Raw genomic sequence first — 15,453 nt, 5'->3', positions numbered from 1 at the left:
TCCATTAATAATCACATGAAACAGTGTCCTGTACATGAACTTTCCAACTAAAATAGCTGCTATAAGTTCTTAAAAGTAAATCGAGGTTCTCTGTCACACTGTTTGATGTGAGTTAGAGGTAAGAAAAATACTTAAATATGACCATGAAGAAGAGCTATTATGTGCATCTAAAAGCTCTGCTGTGTTTAATGATGTTAAATGTGACAGGATTCAGTAGAGGTTTTCAATTATCCTCTCATTTCGCCGATATGATTCATTGAGCCGTTACACAGTTTTTCTATGCATAATCCAGTTACACAAAGGAAGTGGAAATCCTCATCTACACAAATTACACAAACGCAGCTGCAACTAGTGCGTGGAAATTGTGACACTGACCTTTAAAATGCCAAAGAGAAAACCCTTCAAATGAAGTTTCCCCTGTAGGTGGCAGTAACAGCTCAAACACACACACACACAACAGACCTGAGTGGAAATAAGTCCCTCTATCCTGAGTTAATTTCCAGTCAGACTTCATCAGCCTTAGACCCCGTTAACGTCAGATTATATACAAAACTCGAGAAGTCACGAACAGTTGAAGCTGCTGGATGGTAGTGACCTCATTCGCCTTGAGTGCTGTCCTTGGGACTGGGCAAAATTAAAATATATAATGGAGGGACTAATTGGTGTTTTACTGCAATAAAAATAACAAGCAGTGTATTCAACTAATAAGGCTTCCAGTTGGGATATGTAGAACGTTAATTATAGACCTTTTTTGATATTAAATGCACAGGGGGGTCTGGAGTAATGGGGTGAGAGATGGGGGATGATATGCAGAAAATGGAGCAGGCTAGAATTGAACCTACTTTACTGCGCTTATTAATATAGCCACGGTTGATGCTACATCCACTCAACCAGATGAGACCATTTTCATTCATATTTTCTAATGTCATGGCGGGAAAAACACCGAATGCCATCCCACTAATTAACAGTACAGTAAAATTACGCCCGATGTGCATGATGAAAAAAAAATCTGCCTCCTCTCACGGGCGGCCCTAATGCTCTTCCATATAAAAAAGGCGTAGTTGCGTTGTTTGGTCCTGCGTCCGACCCGTAGTTCCAGGCTATCAATGCGGAAGTGGCTATCAATGGCAATAGTGCTACCTGGTATTAGTGTTTTTATTGCAAAAAAAACGGCCACAAATATAGAACATAAGAGCAGGTTGTTAAATACTGCGAGACGTAGGTTTGTGCTGTGTTCTCTGACAGTGTGTTCATGGGAAAAAGTGTGTTATGGCTTCCATCACTGTTAATTTGGGTGAAGTGTGCAGGAAGCGTCATGTCGCTTGTTAGCCAGTAAGTTCCCTCACTAGCTTAACTCACTTCTTTCCTAAAGTGTCCACCGACCGCCACAATGAAAGTACGCTCGTCGGTTTTCGCCTCGTTTATTTTAATCTTCGAAGTGATGGGCATCGCCCTCTTCCTGCGAGGATTTTTCCCAGTACCTGTCAAGTCCTCTTTTTCATCCAAGAGCAAGCTGTCAGATCTGCCCAAGGAGCCGCTGACAGGTGAGTTCACAGCACCAACCAGCTACCAGACTCTCCCACTCTGGCTACGCCGCTCACTTTAATCGTAAAACATTTTGTTTTTTTTCCTTTTCCTTTTCTGTCTTTTAGGGAGTTCTCCCAACTCATCCCACCTCCCTCAGCCCCTGTTCAAAAGGGTGGTCATCATGTTAGTGGATGCCCTCCGAGAGGACTTTGTGTTTGGACCCAGTGGACGCATGTACATGCCCTACACCAGACACGTGGTGGAAAAGGGCTCTTCCCTCAGCTTTATTGCCAAAGCCAGACCCCCTACTGTCACCATGCCCAGGATCAAGGTAAAAACGTCTCTCGGATATCAAGCCGTGCAGGTTCAAATGCTTGAAACTCACCCATCAAGTCTGACCACTGTGTGTAATTCTACGCATTGCACAGTACGTATGTGTAGTTCTGGATTACCAGGTTGTGGTAAACTGCAAATATATCTATAACTTTCATATAAAACTGATATTGTATTAATGCCATCCAGTATCACAGTTTCAACCAAAGATACATTGATTTCATGCAGTTTAAGATTCATCCTCGCTTCACCCTACGATGAAACCGTTGTTAAAGGAAGTAACAGCTGAAGTAACAAACACACAACCATAGAAAGCAACAATACCAGTTTATTAGGTACACCGGCAAAAGTGAATAATAAGAATGAGAAGAAGTTTTACTGTAACTGTCCAGTAAAAAAACAATGAAATACAGTTTAGCAGCTCTTTGGTTCGGAAGCAATAAAAATAGAAAGCACAGCAGCTATACACAATAATTTGATTTTAAGTGGAGGTTACCGTCTGATGAAGGAGAAATGCCTTTTACTATTACACTTTTGCATTATATCCGCCTTCACGACTGCTCTGATGTTCAGCTTATGTTGAATTGGCATCAGAAAGGTGGCGCTTCTGCGAAACTAGATTAAATTAAATAAAGGAAAATTGAGGGAAAGTTTGAAAAAAAGGGCGCTAAGTTTTCTGTCTGTAGCTGAAAATAGAGCTAGATGTCAGAATTTGGAAAGCATGGTGTTGGTTTGCGCTGATGAGAGTATTTTCAGGAGCGGAGCCAGGAGGGAATTACAGTCATGTCATGTGCGCCTTGCGCGGCTGTTGGTTGTGCAACAACACGCTAAGATTGTGGGCAGACTGGGAAAGAGGCAACATGTTGTTGTCAGCGGCGTTGGAGGGAGTTCGCGAAGGGAATGGTTTCGCTGGAAGAAAGAGCAGCTCGGTCTTGTACAAGTGTGCACCGAGGAGGAAATGTGTTATCAAAGATGTCAGGTGAAGCAGAGATTGCTCTGCCTCAGTGTCAGAGGGCAGGAGAGGAGACGGTGTTCGTGTTTTATAGCAGTGGTGGAAGGAACGGGGGGGGAGGGTGCTGACAGCGTCAAGCTGTTGTAGGAGAAGAAGACGATAGGAGTCAAACCTCAAACCTGGACGTCCGTACCGCTAAAGATACGTTGTGTGGGCAGAGTCCTCCTCACTGACGGCTGATAGATGGGGTCTGAAAGGTAGCACGGGAGCCGGGAGAGTGTGGACTCAGCAGAGCTCAGGTTAGAGAGGGTGTCAAAGAGCGTGCGTTGGTTGGCATTATTGAACCAATGAATAAGACGAGCGGTGAAGACGAAGAGAAGAAACTCTGGTTGAACAACAACCTTGAGTGTGGTCCCTCCTGATCCAACAGAGCAGGGTGTGGATTAGGAAGCAGCTTACACTTATTAGTTAATGTTTTTTTGTTGTTCTAATCTACAAAATGTCAACTGTGAGTATTAAATGTGGAAAGGACACAAAGCAGGGTCTTAAAAAATCAATTTTTCAATTAAATTAAATTGTACTAATATGCTAGATTGGTTGCTCTCTAGTGTATTTCATTTTACTTTTTTTTTCTTTTTTGCTTTTTATTTTTTTTTACCCATTTACTCTATTAATGTCCAACAGGGTCTTCTCCTTCCTCCTGCCACCCTATGATTCAGCCCTTTATTAAACCTGGTTTCTTCTTTTTGTCCGTAAAATGTCACAAAAAAAAATGCTTTCAAGGATTTCAGTGCTCTCAAAGACATGAAGATGTTTAGTTTTCCTTTCAAATACGAAGAGGAGCAAAGGCTCGCAACAGAGAAACGCCTCGAGCTCATTACCTCGACCCTGAAGATGTCTGGTGTTCTTTTAAGTGACACAGAAGAACCAGTCATCTCTCACTCTGTTACTCCTGTTTGTTGATATAGTTTAATGCAAAAGCAGACATTTTTTTTCCCCATTGATCGAATAACTGAGTGGCAAACTCAGCAGGGGAATGTCAGGCATTGATTGACTTGGCCATTATTGGATAATTTTCTTTTGGGTTTGCAAATTAGTTGTGCGGCACTCTGTCCTCCTGAGTTCTTATAGTAGTTTAAATATTGTTACTTTGGACAAAAGCGTCTGTTAAATCAGTACAACTGTTAAATATTTGTTATATTTGTAAATTGATAAAAAAAATACTATAAAACTGATTTCACTGTGAGATGAAGCTGGTATGTAATGTGTCATGTCATTGATGAGGAGGGGGGGGGGGGGTCACAGCAGGCTGAGATTGAGGTGGACTTAAAGGAGGACAGATGTTTCAACATAATCCAGGGGTTTAGTTAAAGATGTTTTGATGATGGAGGGAAAGGGCTTGAAGACGGCGCAGAAAAAACAATCCGGGATGTGCACGTTGTACAAAAGATATTTGTCGACGGGTAGAGAGCGGGCAGCAGGGTGCAGAAGCAGATCGATCTGAGAGGAAATTCAGAATAAATCGCTGATTTAGATGCAGATGCATGAAAGGATCATGTAGCAGCAGCATGTACAGTGTGGACAGGAGGGGAAAGAATGGAAAGTGGCAGCTGTCCACAAGCATGTACAGTAGGTTTGATTTGTGGTCTTGGTGAGAGCTTACAGTCCTGCAGATGGTCCAGTTAATCACATGGTAACCGGCTGGTTTGTTAGGGTTCATTCAGAGCAGTGGTTTTACCCTCTAACCGCACTATTTTTCTTAACACATAATGAAATTAATGAAACATAATTTCCTTTTGAACGGGACTTGAGACTTGTTTTATCCATGAGCTAAATAAATACGGCCTAGTATAATGTTATGTTTCACTCTACAGCTGGTGCATCACAACAACAAGCGTGTAGTCGTTGTGGCTTTGAGTCAACGTGTTGCTTTGTTTGTAGCAACTACGCTGGTCACTTTAATCTTGAGGTGATTCACATAAGATCTGTGGCCCTCGAACTGAAAGCGATCTGTTGCACTGTTGCAGTTTAGCTAGACACCAGTAGGGGGCATTACAGGCCAGCTGCCTCTAAGTGCCTGTTATCACTGCATTGCACCCAATTAACTGCTATGACACAGCCAACTAACCTAAATCATAAACTCTCAGTGGCACAACCATTTATTTACAGACACATTAGACCCACTACCGCATCTAATAATGTCACATTCTCTCTGCATATATTCAGTGTGACTGAAATAAAGTCTCATTTAAGTTCTAGTATCCAGTTTCTTCTATGTGTATTTTTATTATTGCAGACCCCCTCCTCCTTCTAAACTTAATTTAGTTTGGTCGTTTTAGGCACAACAGGACACAAAAGAAGTTTGTGGCCCCGTATTCGCATGTGGCTCAGCAGTCAGTGCATATTACTGAGATATGCAGGATTTGGACACTGAATTCAGTTAATGACAGCAGCAGCAGCAGCAATGCACTGTGGGTATTTGGAAGGCCTGTGTCTGAACTCAATAGTGCATAATAGTTCTACTGTTTAACCTCCGTAGTTATCATGTGGTAACAAGGCCGGAGAATATTGATGACGCTTTCGAGTGGATGGCGGGAAATCGTCTTTTCACTTGTCAACAAAATAAGTAAGCGTCGAGGAGGGAACCGAAATATCTTTCAGCCAGACTCGAGGACTCCAATTCACAGCCCCTTCCATCTGTGTTTTGGCACCGTTGCGAGTTTCCGTCACTATGTCAGAGAGAGAGAGAGTCTACATACCCCCACTGATATTGTATTTGACATTTAAGCAGTGGCACATCGCAAGCCGAGACACATACTGTGGGCAAGTAATTAGTATGTTGATGAGTCACTGATTCGTTTGGGCAGCTTCTCAACGTTTCTTGGCATCGAGGGAAAATTCTTAAATTGAGCCTATTTAAACTGTGAACTTTTCCACAGAGAGCTTTCAAACCCGTTCCTTTCTTACCGCCTCATTATTGATACAGTCTTATGTATGTTAAACCATTTTTTTTTTCCAAAGACCTGTTGTTTTTTTTTTTTGTTTTTTTTTACCCAAACCACTGGTTTTATTAGTCAGTCTATCCCTATTAATAGACCGGGGACCTCCGTGAGGCTGAACAAGCAGAAAGAGAAGAGAAGTGTGCTTTCGAGGCAGAACCATCCTTCTCTTCCGCGAAAACAAGCACCTGCAACCGGCAGGAGCAAAACAATCGCGGGGAGGGAAGTGGTAAATAATTGAGCCGAGGAACAAAGCTCATAAGAACGTTTCAACACTCCACCTTCGGTCTACGGCTGTAACGTGACGTGAATTAACCGCTCCTGACATTATTTGGCCTAAGACTAGATTCATGAGTTTGTTATAATTCGAAAGTGCCAGAAGATACTTTGGTTCCCATACATCAAGACTCGCATCAATAAAAAAACACAAGAGTCTTGGGGCGTATTGCAGAGGTGATGGGAGGTGAGGAAAGGTTTGTGACATTTCTTGATGCATCCTTGCCTTTCTTTGCGGGGGTGTGACATCTTTTAGTTTATTCCTGTCTCCTGTGAAGTGGCCACGGAGCCGCCGTGCAACAACTCATCCTCGACCAGCGGCTCGCTACAAAAGTGTCCTGTAAGCAGCGAACAAAAGAACCTAAAAACTCGAGCAGAATACTTATGTGTGAATTGAGAAGTAGAATCATATATATGAAACAAAAAAAAAAAAAAACACACACACGCGATAAAAGGGATCAAATGGAACTATGAGAAGCGATTTCAAAGCAGAGTGTGAATTTGCCAGCTCAGCCTTCTCCACAGTTTTCTCTACCACCTGGGCCCTCGCACAACAAAGGCCGGTCACCACTGATTTAGCCTGGATTTCTGAGCGCCTCAGCGGATCTCAGACTCCGAGCAGCTCGTCCAGGTTTTAAATAACAATGTTTTTTTTTTTTTTTCTTTCTTTCAGTATCTGAAATCTCGTGTGTTCTTCTCTCCGCGTGAAGACGCGGCCTTTGTAACCCTCTCCTCCTTTGAATAGACTTTGTTTTCCTTGTCAGTCAAAAATGGAGGCTGGTATAATTTTATTTCAGATTCTATGATGAAATCAGTAGAAACGGTTCTTCATGAATATCATCTTCTCACCTGGTTCAGCTTCCAGTTTTCATATGCAACAACAGCCAGATGCGTTTTTTGGGATTCGGGAGCCAGTTTCCGTTTTTCCAGCGTTGATGTCGATTTAGCGAACTGATCAGATTAAAACGAAAATTATTTATTTGATTTGTTTGTACTTTATCCTCTTACTGAACATCACACCAGAGCAGGAGTCTTAATTAACTGGGTTGATATGATGAAATTGTAAGGTTGTATAACACCATTAAAAGACAATTACTGTTCAAAGGACAATGACAAAAACCATATCTCTCCCCAGGCTCTTACCACTGGCAGTATCCCAGGCTTCATTGATGTGGTAATGAACCTAAATTCTCCCGCGCTGTTGGAAGACAACCTCATTTGGCAGGCCAAAACTGCAGGGAAGAGGATAGTCTTCTACGGGGATGACACCTGGGTACGCCTCTTCCCAAAGCACTTCATGGAGTTTGATGGCACGACCTCCTTTTTCGTGTCTGACTACACGGAGGTATGTATAACGTAAACTGCTGGGGTTGGCCATAAGGCGGTATAGGTGATGTATTTTTCTGTTAATATTAATAAAGTGTGGTAGGTGTGATTCAGGTATTTCAAAAATGAAACATAAAACTAAATTATTACTTTTTTTCATGTTAGTCCTGAGTTTAGTGTTTAAAGCAGCAGCAATAGTGACATCTGTGGCCACGTGTTGTAATTACAGGATTTAACCACTGATTAGTCCCTTCAACAAGTCATTAAACAACCAGACAAAATTAAGACTGCAAAGAATCTTGAGGCCATATTGAGTCTTATCAGCGCTATATAATCTGTAGATTTAAAAAAAATGTTAATTTAAAAAAAAAAAGATCGAATATAACACTTGTTAGTTTAGTTACCGTTCTAACTTTATGAAATTAAGTCACAACCGCAACGAGCAATGAAAGAGAAATGTAATATCCATACAAAACTGACACTTCTACACTGTTTATCGATATAGCATACACACATCGGCCAAAACATAATGACCACCGACAGGAGAAGTCTATAATCTTGTGACAATGGGGGCCTGTGGCTCAGTAGGTGCAGCAGAAACCAGAGGGTTACTGGTTTGATCCCCACAATGTATTATAAAATAATATACTGTAAAAGCGCTCCCATCAACCCACAGGCCCCACTGACAACATCCTGTTTCCAGTAACCACAGGACGCCCTCAGAAGGTCCATGTCCATTCTCTGATGAGTCACAACTGTTTTGGAGACACAAGGGAGACCTACACGATGTTAGACAGGTGGTCATAATGTTATGCCTGATACACCCTGTGTAGTAAACCAGATACTATCTTCTTTCCATTGAGGTTTCTAACAAGCGACTGTATCTCTGGCTCAGTTCAGACCTTGCGTTAACATCTGTCCTAGGTGGCCAGCTTTAAGTACCTGTGTTCACACCTGGTATTAAACTGTGTCTCCACATGCGTCCCCCAGACTATATTATAACAGCTGCCGCCTCTAATGGGTCTCTACCGCATCTGCTGTTGTTATTAGAACCACAAACAGCTGTTTGTCGTGTGAGCGTCATGACTTGGGGAAATTATACTTATTTTGGAACAAGCTGTGAAGTAGAGGTCTGCAAACGAACATGCATATTGGCTTTTTACATGTACACAAAGCTCATGTTATAACTGAACCACAAAAGTTTCCATACACATTGTAATTTCTTGGCTACACATTATTTGCAGCAGTGAAAACAAATCTCCATAAATGAAGGATTGCCCAGAACAGACCTTAATGTGAGGCTTGGACGAGGCCTCTGTTTAAACGGGCTGAGCTGTCCTACACTTTGATTAGTTTCTCAACTTGTTCTTTCCTTCGTACGCATAATACGTCACGTACATCAAACAGTCTAATTCACACTTAAGTTCCTCAGACTTTACATAATGTTATGCACGCATTCTGTACATGCAGTGTAATGTCTGGCGATGATTCAGTTGCTGCATTATCTACGAGGCCAAGTGATCTGCATGAAAGAGATGAGGGATTATCCAGGGAGGCACAGAGCTGAGATCACACAAAAACTGCTCATCAATTAGCTCCAGATGCTGTAGATACAAATATTCTGTGGGACTTTTTTCGCAATCTGTTCATGTTTATATTAGAACATTGGTGGAAGCTGAGCCTGATAAGTGGGATGATTTTCAATCCCCGGTATCACAGTTTTGAACAAACTCAATTTCCGCTCTGGTTTATTTTGCTCGTCGTGTGTATTATGTGTAATATGAAAAAGTAAATGCGTTCCGTTGGTTTCCACGTAGGTTGACAACAATGTAACCCGTCACTTGGACAGCACGCTCAAGAGAGACGACTGGGACATTTTGATTCTCCACTACTTGGGCCTGGACCACATCGGTCACATCAGTGGACCACACAGTTCACTCATTCAACCCAAACTGCTGGAGATGGACGACATCCTGAAGAAGATCCACAGTAGTCTCATTACAAAGGTAAATTCCTTTCTTTGTTTGCGATGCATGCGCGTTGTATGAGACAGCTAACTAGTTTCTGAACGAACATTTGCTTATTGCTGATTGTCTGCCTGCCAAGATGGATCCTCTTATAGTTTTGTCTGTGAAGGTTCTCAGTCATCTAGGTCATGGCATATCCAAAAAAGCGTTAAGAAAGACAGCTGGACTTGTAGAGTCTTGAAGGCGTAGTAGGAAGTTGAGGTTCACTTAGGAAACTCTGTGGGTGTAGCCCATTAGAAAAGGGTGATGACCAAAAACTGGCACAACAGCCACAACTCTGAATGGTGCTCGAACCACCCGTCATCAGTCAGAGGCTCCAGTCTCAAGGTGGGAATGGGGTTGAAAGTACAAAAGTTATTGTTGTCATTGTCGTCTGGGGTCACGCCCCCTTGAGTGGCAAAAACATGGTGAAATGTATCAGTAAACACAGCAAAACTGGGAAAAACGTGGATTATCAAACCCAGTTGAGGGCAAATGGACTCGATAATGATCCATATGAACTAATATGGATGTGGAAAAGTGGATTAGCCTTAGCTAAAGTTAGTTTTTTCAGTTGTGATAAATGTAGCTAAATATAAGATGCTAACGCTAAGAACTTTACTGAGAAGTTATTGTTGGAAACTGAAATAGTTACTGTCGGTCGTAACTACGCCAAAATCCCTCCAGAACGTATCTTAAGAAGTAACTTAACGTATGACTTCATCAAAAAGTACAGCTTAAATTAATATTACCTGACACTAAATATGAACCACAACACCAGGTTTTCGGTGCCTGGATTCCAGTTGTTTCTTCTAATGCAGTGATCCATTTACTTCTCTTTTCTTTGAAAGATATCTGTAAAAATATATCTCTATGACTGCTTTTCAGCTCTGTTGGTACAGTCTTCACCTTTTTTAGATTAATTTTACAATTTAGACGCTATTAAAGCCTATGATTCAAACTAATGCTGCTAATCTCCATGTTCAACTGTCACTGTTTGCCACTCAATGCCCGTAACCATGGAGACTTCTGCTGGCTGTGACATCACATGCATACCTTATATCTATACTGTATCTCATTCCACCTCCTTTGTTTAGAGAAGTTTTTTTTTTTTCCATTCTGACATAGATGACTTCCTTTACTCCTCTTTCAAAGGATCAGTCTTCCCAGGCTAAGATTTGGCCAGTGAGGCTGAGGTGATTTCTGTCCATGGCTGTAGCTCAGCCATGGACACGGGGGGGAGGTAAAGCTTCGTTCCCAGGCTGCATCTCTAACCTCTACTCCCCAGCTCCCCAGGTTTACTAAATACAATCATTAATTGTATATAGGTACTGTTTAGGTCTATTATATATATCTGCTTCTGCCCTTTATTTGTTTTTCTTTCTAAATTATTTTTATTCTGATAGTCTAATTGTATAGTTTTTCTATTTTTTACGCTTTTTTAAGTGCTTGTCTTGTACCATTGAACAAAGTCACCAGAGTCAAATTCCTTGTATGTGATCACATACGTAGCCAGTAAAGCTGATTCTGATATTGTACAGCAAACCTACACAAAACATTTCCAGAGCTGACTTCAGAAACAAAATTAAATTCATATTTCAACCAATGATGGTCTCCAACAATGAAAACAACTATAAACACAGGTGAATATATACACAGGGAATATAAACACATAAAAAAACATAAAAATATGGTTTAATTTCCTTGAAACACTAAAGTAATGCCGCTCTAACCTAGACTTTTATTTACCTGATGTGTTCGGAGGCACTGACTTTGCTTCTGACTTTTAATTTCAGCTTAATTTGTTTCACCTGTATGAGTGGAAATGATTTACTTTTTGATTGTCAACATCTATTTCTCTTAAAATTAATTAAAGTCAACATAACACTTCAAATTCTGAATAGGTGTTTTAGTATTTTAATAGTAATATTATAAATGAAGGCGGGAGGATGTTAAAAATACGAAGTAATGATCAATGGTTAATAAATGAATGTGATGATATCAGTGAATATTTAGTTTTATCGGTTTATGGATGGTCATTTAATTACGAAAGATCATTTGTAATGTTTCTTGCATTTATCTGTTTTTAGCAGAGCCCAAGATTTAATAAACTGTTAAGCTGTTATCTTTATTGTAGACTCTGATCAGTGTGCAGGTCTCGCGTCTTTGTTTTTTTCTTTCTTTCCTGCATGGTTAGACAGCTGTGCTTGCATATTGTCTCTGCACCATCCATATGTGTGTGTTGCTAATGGGTATTGTCTCGCTGTCGCTCCGCTTTGTAGCTTGTATTTAGGGTGTCAACTCATGTCTACAGTACATGACACTACAATCTCCCTCTTCTTGCCCCTACTTTCCAAATGGCAGTGAGAACAGAAGCCAAAGTGTCTCTTTACACGCCGAGGCAACATTTCACCACATCACCACAAGTTGTTAATTCTCGTCTCGTTAAATCCTGTCTCTCCAGGCTCGGGGCGACATCTGTGTGTTGCGGGCAACGGCAGTCAGCCCAGTCAGCTCTCTAAATGAAAAAAAAATGTCTGAAAGTCTGGATTCAGTCAAATTAGCGAAAGCTCTGCCTGTCTTTCCCGGAGCGGCATTGTGATCTAAATATAGACACAGCCCAGTGGGGGTCCCCGGAGGATACGATGGAAGCTTCTACAAAAGCAGCCGTGTTTTCTCTGATCGCTACATGCTTTTAACATGTCAGGGAGTGTGATCTCATCACGTCAAGGCGCTTTTTTCCGCAACGTGTGAGCTGCTTCTTGTTTGCCGCTGCATCTCGATGCGCTAAAAAGGGAGTGTCACGTCCGAGCACGGGGGGACAAAAGTAGTGCGGCGTTCACATGACAAACCCCTCAAAGTCCGGTTCATAATGTGATGTGAGAAGTCTATTTCAGCGAGCTCATATGAGGAGCGGAGAAATGCTTCATCTGCAGTGTGCTCAGACTCAACACTCTCCTTTAGACATGATTGGAAAGCAGGACCTCCTGCTCACGGAGACTTCGGTCAGAACTTTGTGGTAATAGAGAGCGCATGGCCTCAATCTTCTCTTCTTGATATTTCATGTGTTTAATGTTGGTTTCTACTTTGAAGTGTGAGAGCGTCACCCGGAGAAAGAGCATGTGTCAAATTTCTTTCCTGCGTTTCCGTCTGAATATCGTCCTTTAACTGAGTTGTAACTCTGCAGTGCCTTGTGTACGTCCCACACTGGTTCCCTTCTCTGTTCTTATGAATTATGAGCTATTATATACACGTGTTTATCGGTGCGCTGATGTTTTCATACAGTTGAATTGGCAATTGGCAACATCCATTACCTTTAACCAGTCATTTATTTATATGTATCTATTCTCTCTCAAGTTTCTGGGCAAATTAAAATTTGCAAAACACCATCATTAAACATGTTTATATGTGTATATATAGATTTGTTTGCTCATCACGTCCCTAATGGCAGAAGTACAGCTGGGTTGTAAATGAGGGAATTACCAGACAGAGATGCATGGCTGAGGCGTAAAATGGAAAGCACTTTAATTGTCTTTTATGCCTCTCCACCTGTCATGTTTTTGGATGCTTTCTGTCCGTTCCATTGTCACGCACACGCGAAAGAATCTCATCAAATTTGGTTCAGATTTTCGCTCGGGCTCAAACTCTGAATTTTGTGCTAGAAGGTTCTGTTACCTCAGTTCTTTCCTGATCTTGTGAACTTGTGATATGTCAAGAATGTCCAGAGGAAATTTGATTACATCTGGCAGAAATGCTGTGTTGGACTGTGTTTTATCGTATATAACTCAAGAATTCATACGTTAATTGTGAAATTAAAATTGTCCAATAAGACTCATAGGACGCCTTCATCAGTTCATAGTAGCGGTGGGTATTGGTAAGGACTTTATGATACGATACGTATCACGATACTTGAGTCACGATACGATACATTATTGAGGATATTGCGATATTTTGCAGTATTCTACAATGTTCACTTAGAAATTTTAAATACAGCTTAAAATACACATTATATTTACAGGTATGTAAATCAGATGACAGTGACAAATCACTGGATAAATTGAGTCAAAAAAAACAATATTAATCCAAATGATTAATGTCCAATAATTGCACTTGTACAGAAAATGTGGTGGAGGTGTGGAAATGTAAAATGTAACTCTTTCTTTTAAATTCAATATTAAGACATTCAAAATCAATATTGTATTTGAAGAAAAAGTATTGCGATATATTGCCACCACTGCTACAGAGTGTCTCTTGTTTTTACTGCCTGTCCTCCTGAAGTTAGTTCATTTTGGGCGAATCAGGTCATTGCCTTTGCACCACGTCACAAAGCTTTCAATCAGTCTTCTGTACACACAGTGAAGAAATTTCTCGGTGGAAATTATTCATTGGACTCTAAGACATTACTTTCGTGTCTTCGGCGAATACAGAGAAATAAAATACCTCTGCGTGCAGTTGGATAATCCAACAACCAATCAGAGCAACAAAGTGTGTGACACTAAGGAATTAGTGTCGTGACGATACGATCTCAATCGATCTAAATTGCCCGTCACTTATTTTGCTGCTGATATCTTTTACAACAGATTCTTTTTCCATTTTGTTTTAAACTAAACTACAACACCCATCACCACTACTAACCCTGTTATATGCTGACTGCACATATGAAGGTGTTAAGTTGAGCCACTTATTTCCCTTTTGTATTATGTTATCCAATAAATCACATGTCAAGTGATCCTTATAAATGATTTGAAAATGAATTGTCAGCAAGTAGAGTGAGAGATTTACTTGTAATATTGGGGATCTAATAATAAATAAATAAAAATAAACCCCACCCCGAATTATTTGACAAGCCCAGCTGAGAAAAATACATTTCATATACCTAATATATCTTCTAAATGCACCTAAATCTCTTCTATGACAGACACGGATGTGAGCTACAACCTGGCTGGTTGGTGGAGAAACACATTTGTGAGGCAGTAGATCTATATTTTTCTGGCTTGCACACACTGAACACAGCACAGCACCGTGTGTTGGTTTTAAAGAATGTTTGTTATGCAGCATAATCCCTAAAGACGGCGCACATCATGCTTTCATCCTCAGGAAAAAGAAGTAAACTCCGAGTTATCCTAAAACGAAAATAGGCTCACGTACCATTGGTCTTTTTTTTTTTTTGTGTGTGTGTTTTTTTTTGGGGGGGGGCCTGTGTGTCCAGTGCCATTTATAACCAGAGGTAAAATCTAGGCCACAGTTCAGTCCTTTGTTCCTTCTGTGCTGGGTGATAATTGTATTGGGTCAGCTGAACGCAGGCTCCCACCTGCAGTGTTAGGTCAGAGCAGTCATCACGTTTTTATGGAGGATTTTCAGGGTCCCAGAGAAGTATTATCTACAGTGTTTTTTTACGCTTACCCTGTCTGCGCTTTATCACCTTTATAAATAAAGCCTTGGTTACGTCCTCTGTGGATGGTTTAGAAAGTATTCAAACATTTATAGCATATCACGTGTTGTTCTGTTTGTTCACATGTTCCTTCCTCACATGTGTGGGAATTTCGTATTTCCCAACCGTGTGACCTTCTTATATCAGGAGAAAAAAAATGTTAATTTCATTACACGTGGCCCAAAGCCATTTCACATTAACATTTTATCTGACGTGGCCGAGAGACAAACATGAGCCACTTTTCTATACAGTCAATGATATTAATCTGTACATGAGAGAATATCAATTTTCATCTTAAAGGACAAATAAAGTGCACGGTCTTTGATTTGTTTTTGTTTTTTTTTTTCCTTGCATGTGACTCTTTTCGAGAAGATTGTGATCCGTTCTAGGATTTGGCTTCTGTTTTGTTAACATCTGTAGTCGTGTTTTTAAACCGGCCCCCGCTGCTCTCGCTCATGAGGCATTCCTGTCAAATTCACAGTCGGTGGAAGGTTCTTGCGAGACAAGTTGAAAGGGAATCACTTAGGGAAGAAACCGAGCTTGATCAAAGTCTGTCATCCTCCGCAAACGATTCACCCTGGCTGTCTTTGTTTGCCTTCACTG

The 15,453-nt window shown here is 40.9% G+C and overlaps 1 protein-coding gene across 1 annotated transcript in view; it reads left to right on the top strand.

Annotated features, from left to right (window-relative positions):
* Positions 1-1,094: 1,094 nt before the first annotated feature.
* pigg (phosphatidylinositol glycan anchor biosynthesis class G) overlaps positions 1,095-15,453 on the top strand; it is a 74,206-nt gene continuing 59,847 nt past the window's right edge. The window contains exons 1-4 of the mRNA XM_047585572.1: positions 1,095-1,544; positions 1,653-1,858; positions 7,223-7,432; positions 9,231-9,419. Coding sequence (XP_047441528.1) covers positions 1,391-1,544; positions 1,653-1,858; positions 7,223-7,432; positions 9,231-9,419 — 759 coding nt within the window. The 5' untranslated portion in view covers positions 1,095-1,390. The remainder of the gene's footprint in view (positions 1,545-1,652; positions 1,859-7,222; positions 7,433-9,230; positions 9,420-15,453) is intronic.

The sequence above is a fragment of the Mugil cephalus genome, chromosome 5, assembly GCF_022458985.1.
Source record: "Mugil cephalus isolate CIBA_MC_2020 chromosome 5, CIBA_Mcephalus_1.1, whole genome shotgun sequence".
NCBI classification, from domain to species: domain Eukaryota; kingdom Metazoa; phylum Chordata; class Actinopteri; order Mugiliformes; family Mugilidae; genus Mugil; species Mugil cephalus.
This window is presented reverse-complemented; position numbering and strand designations above follow the sequence as displayed.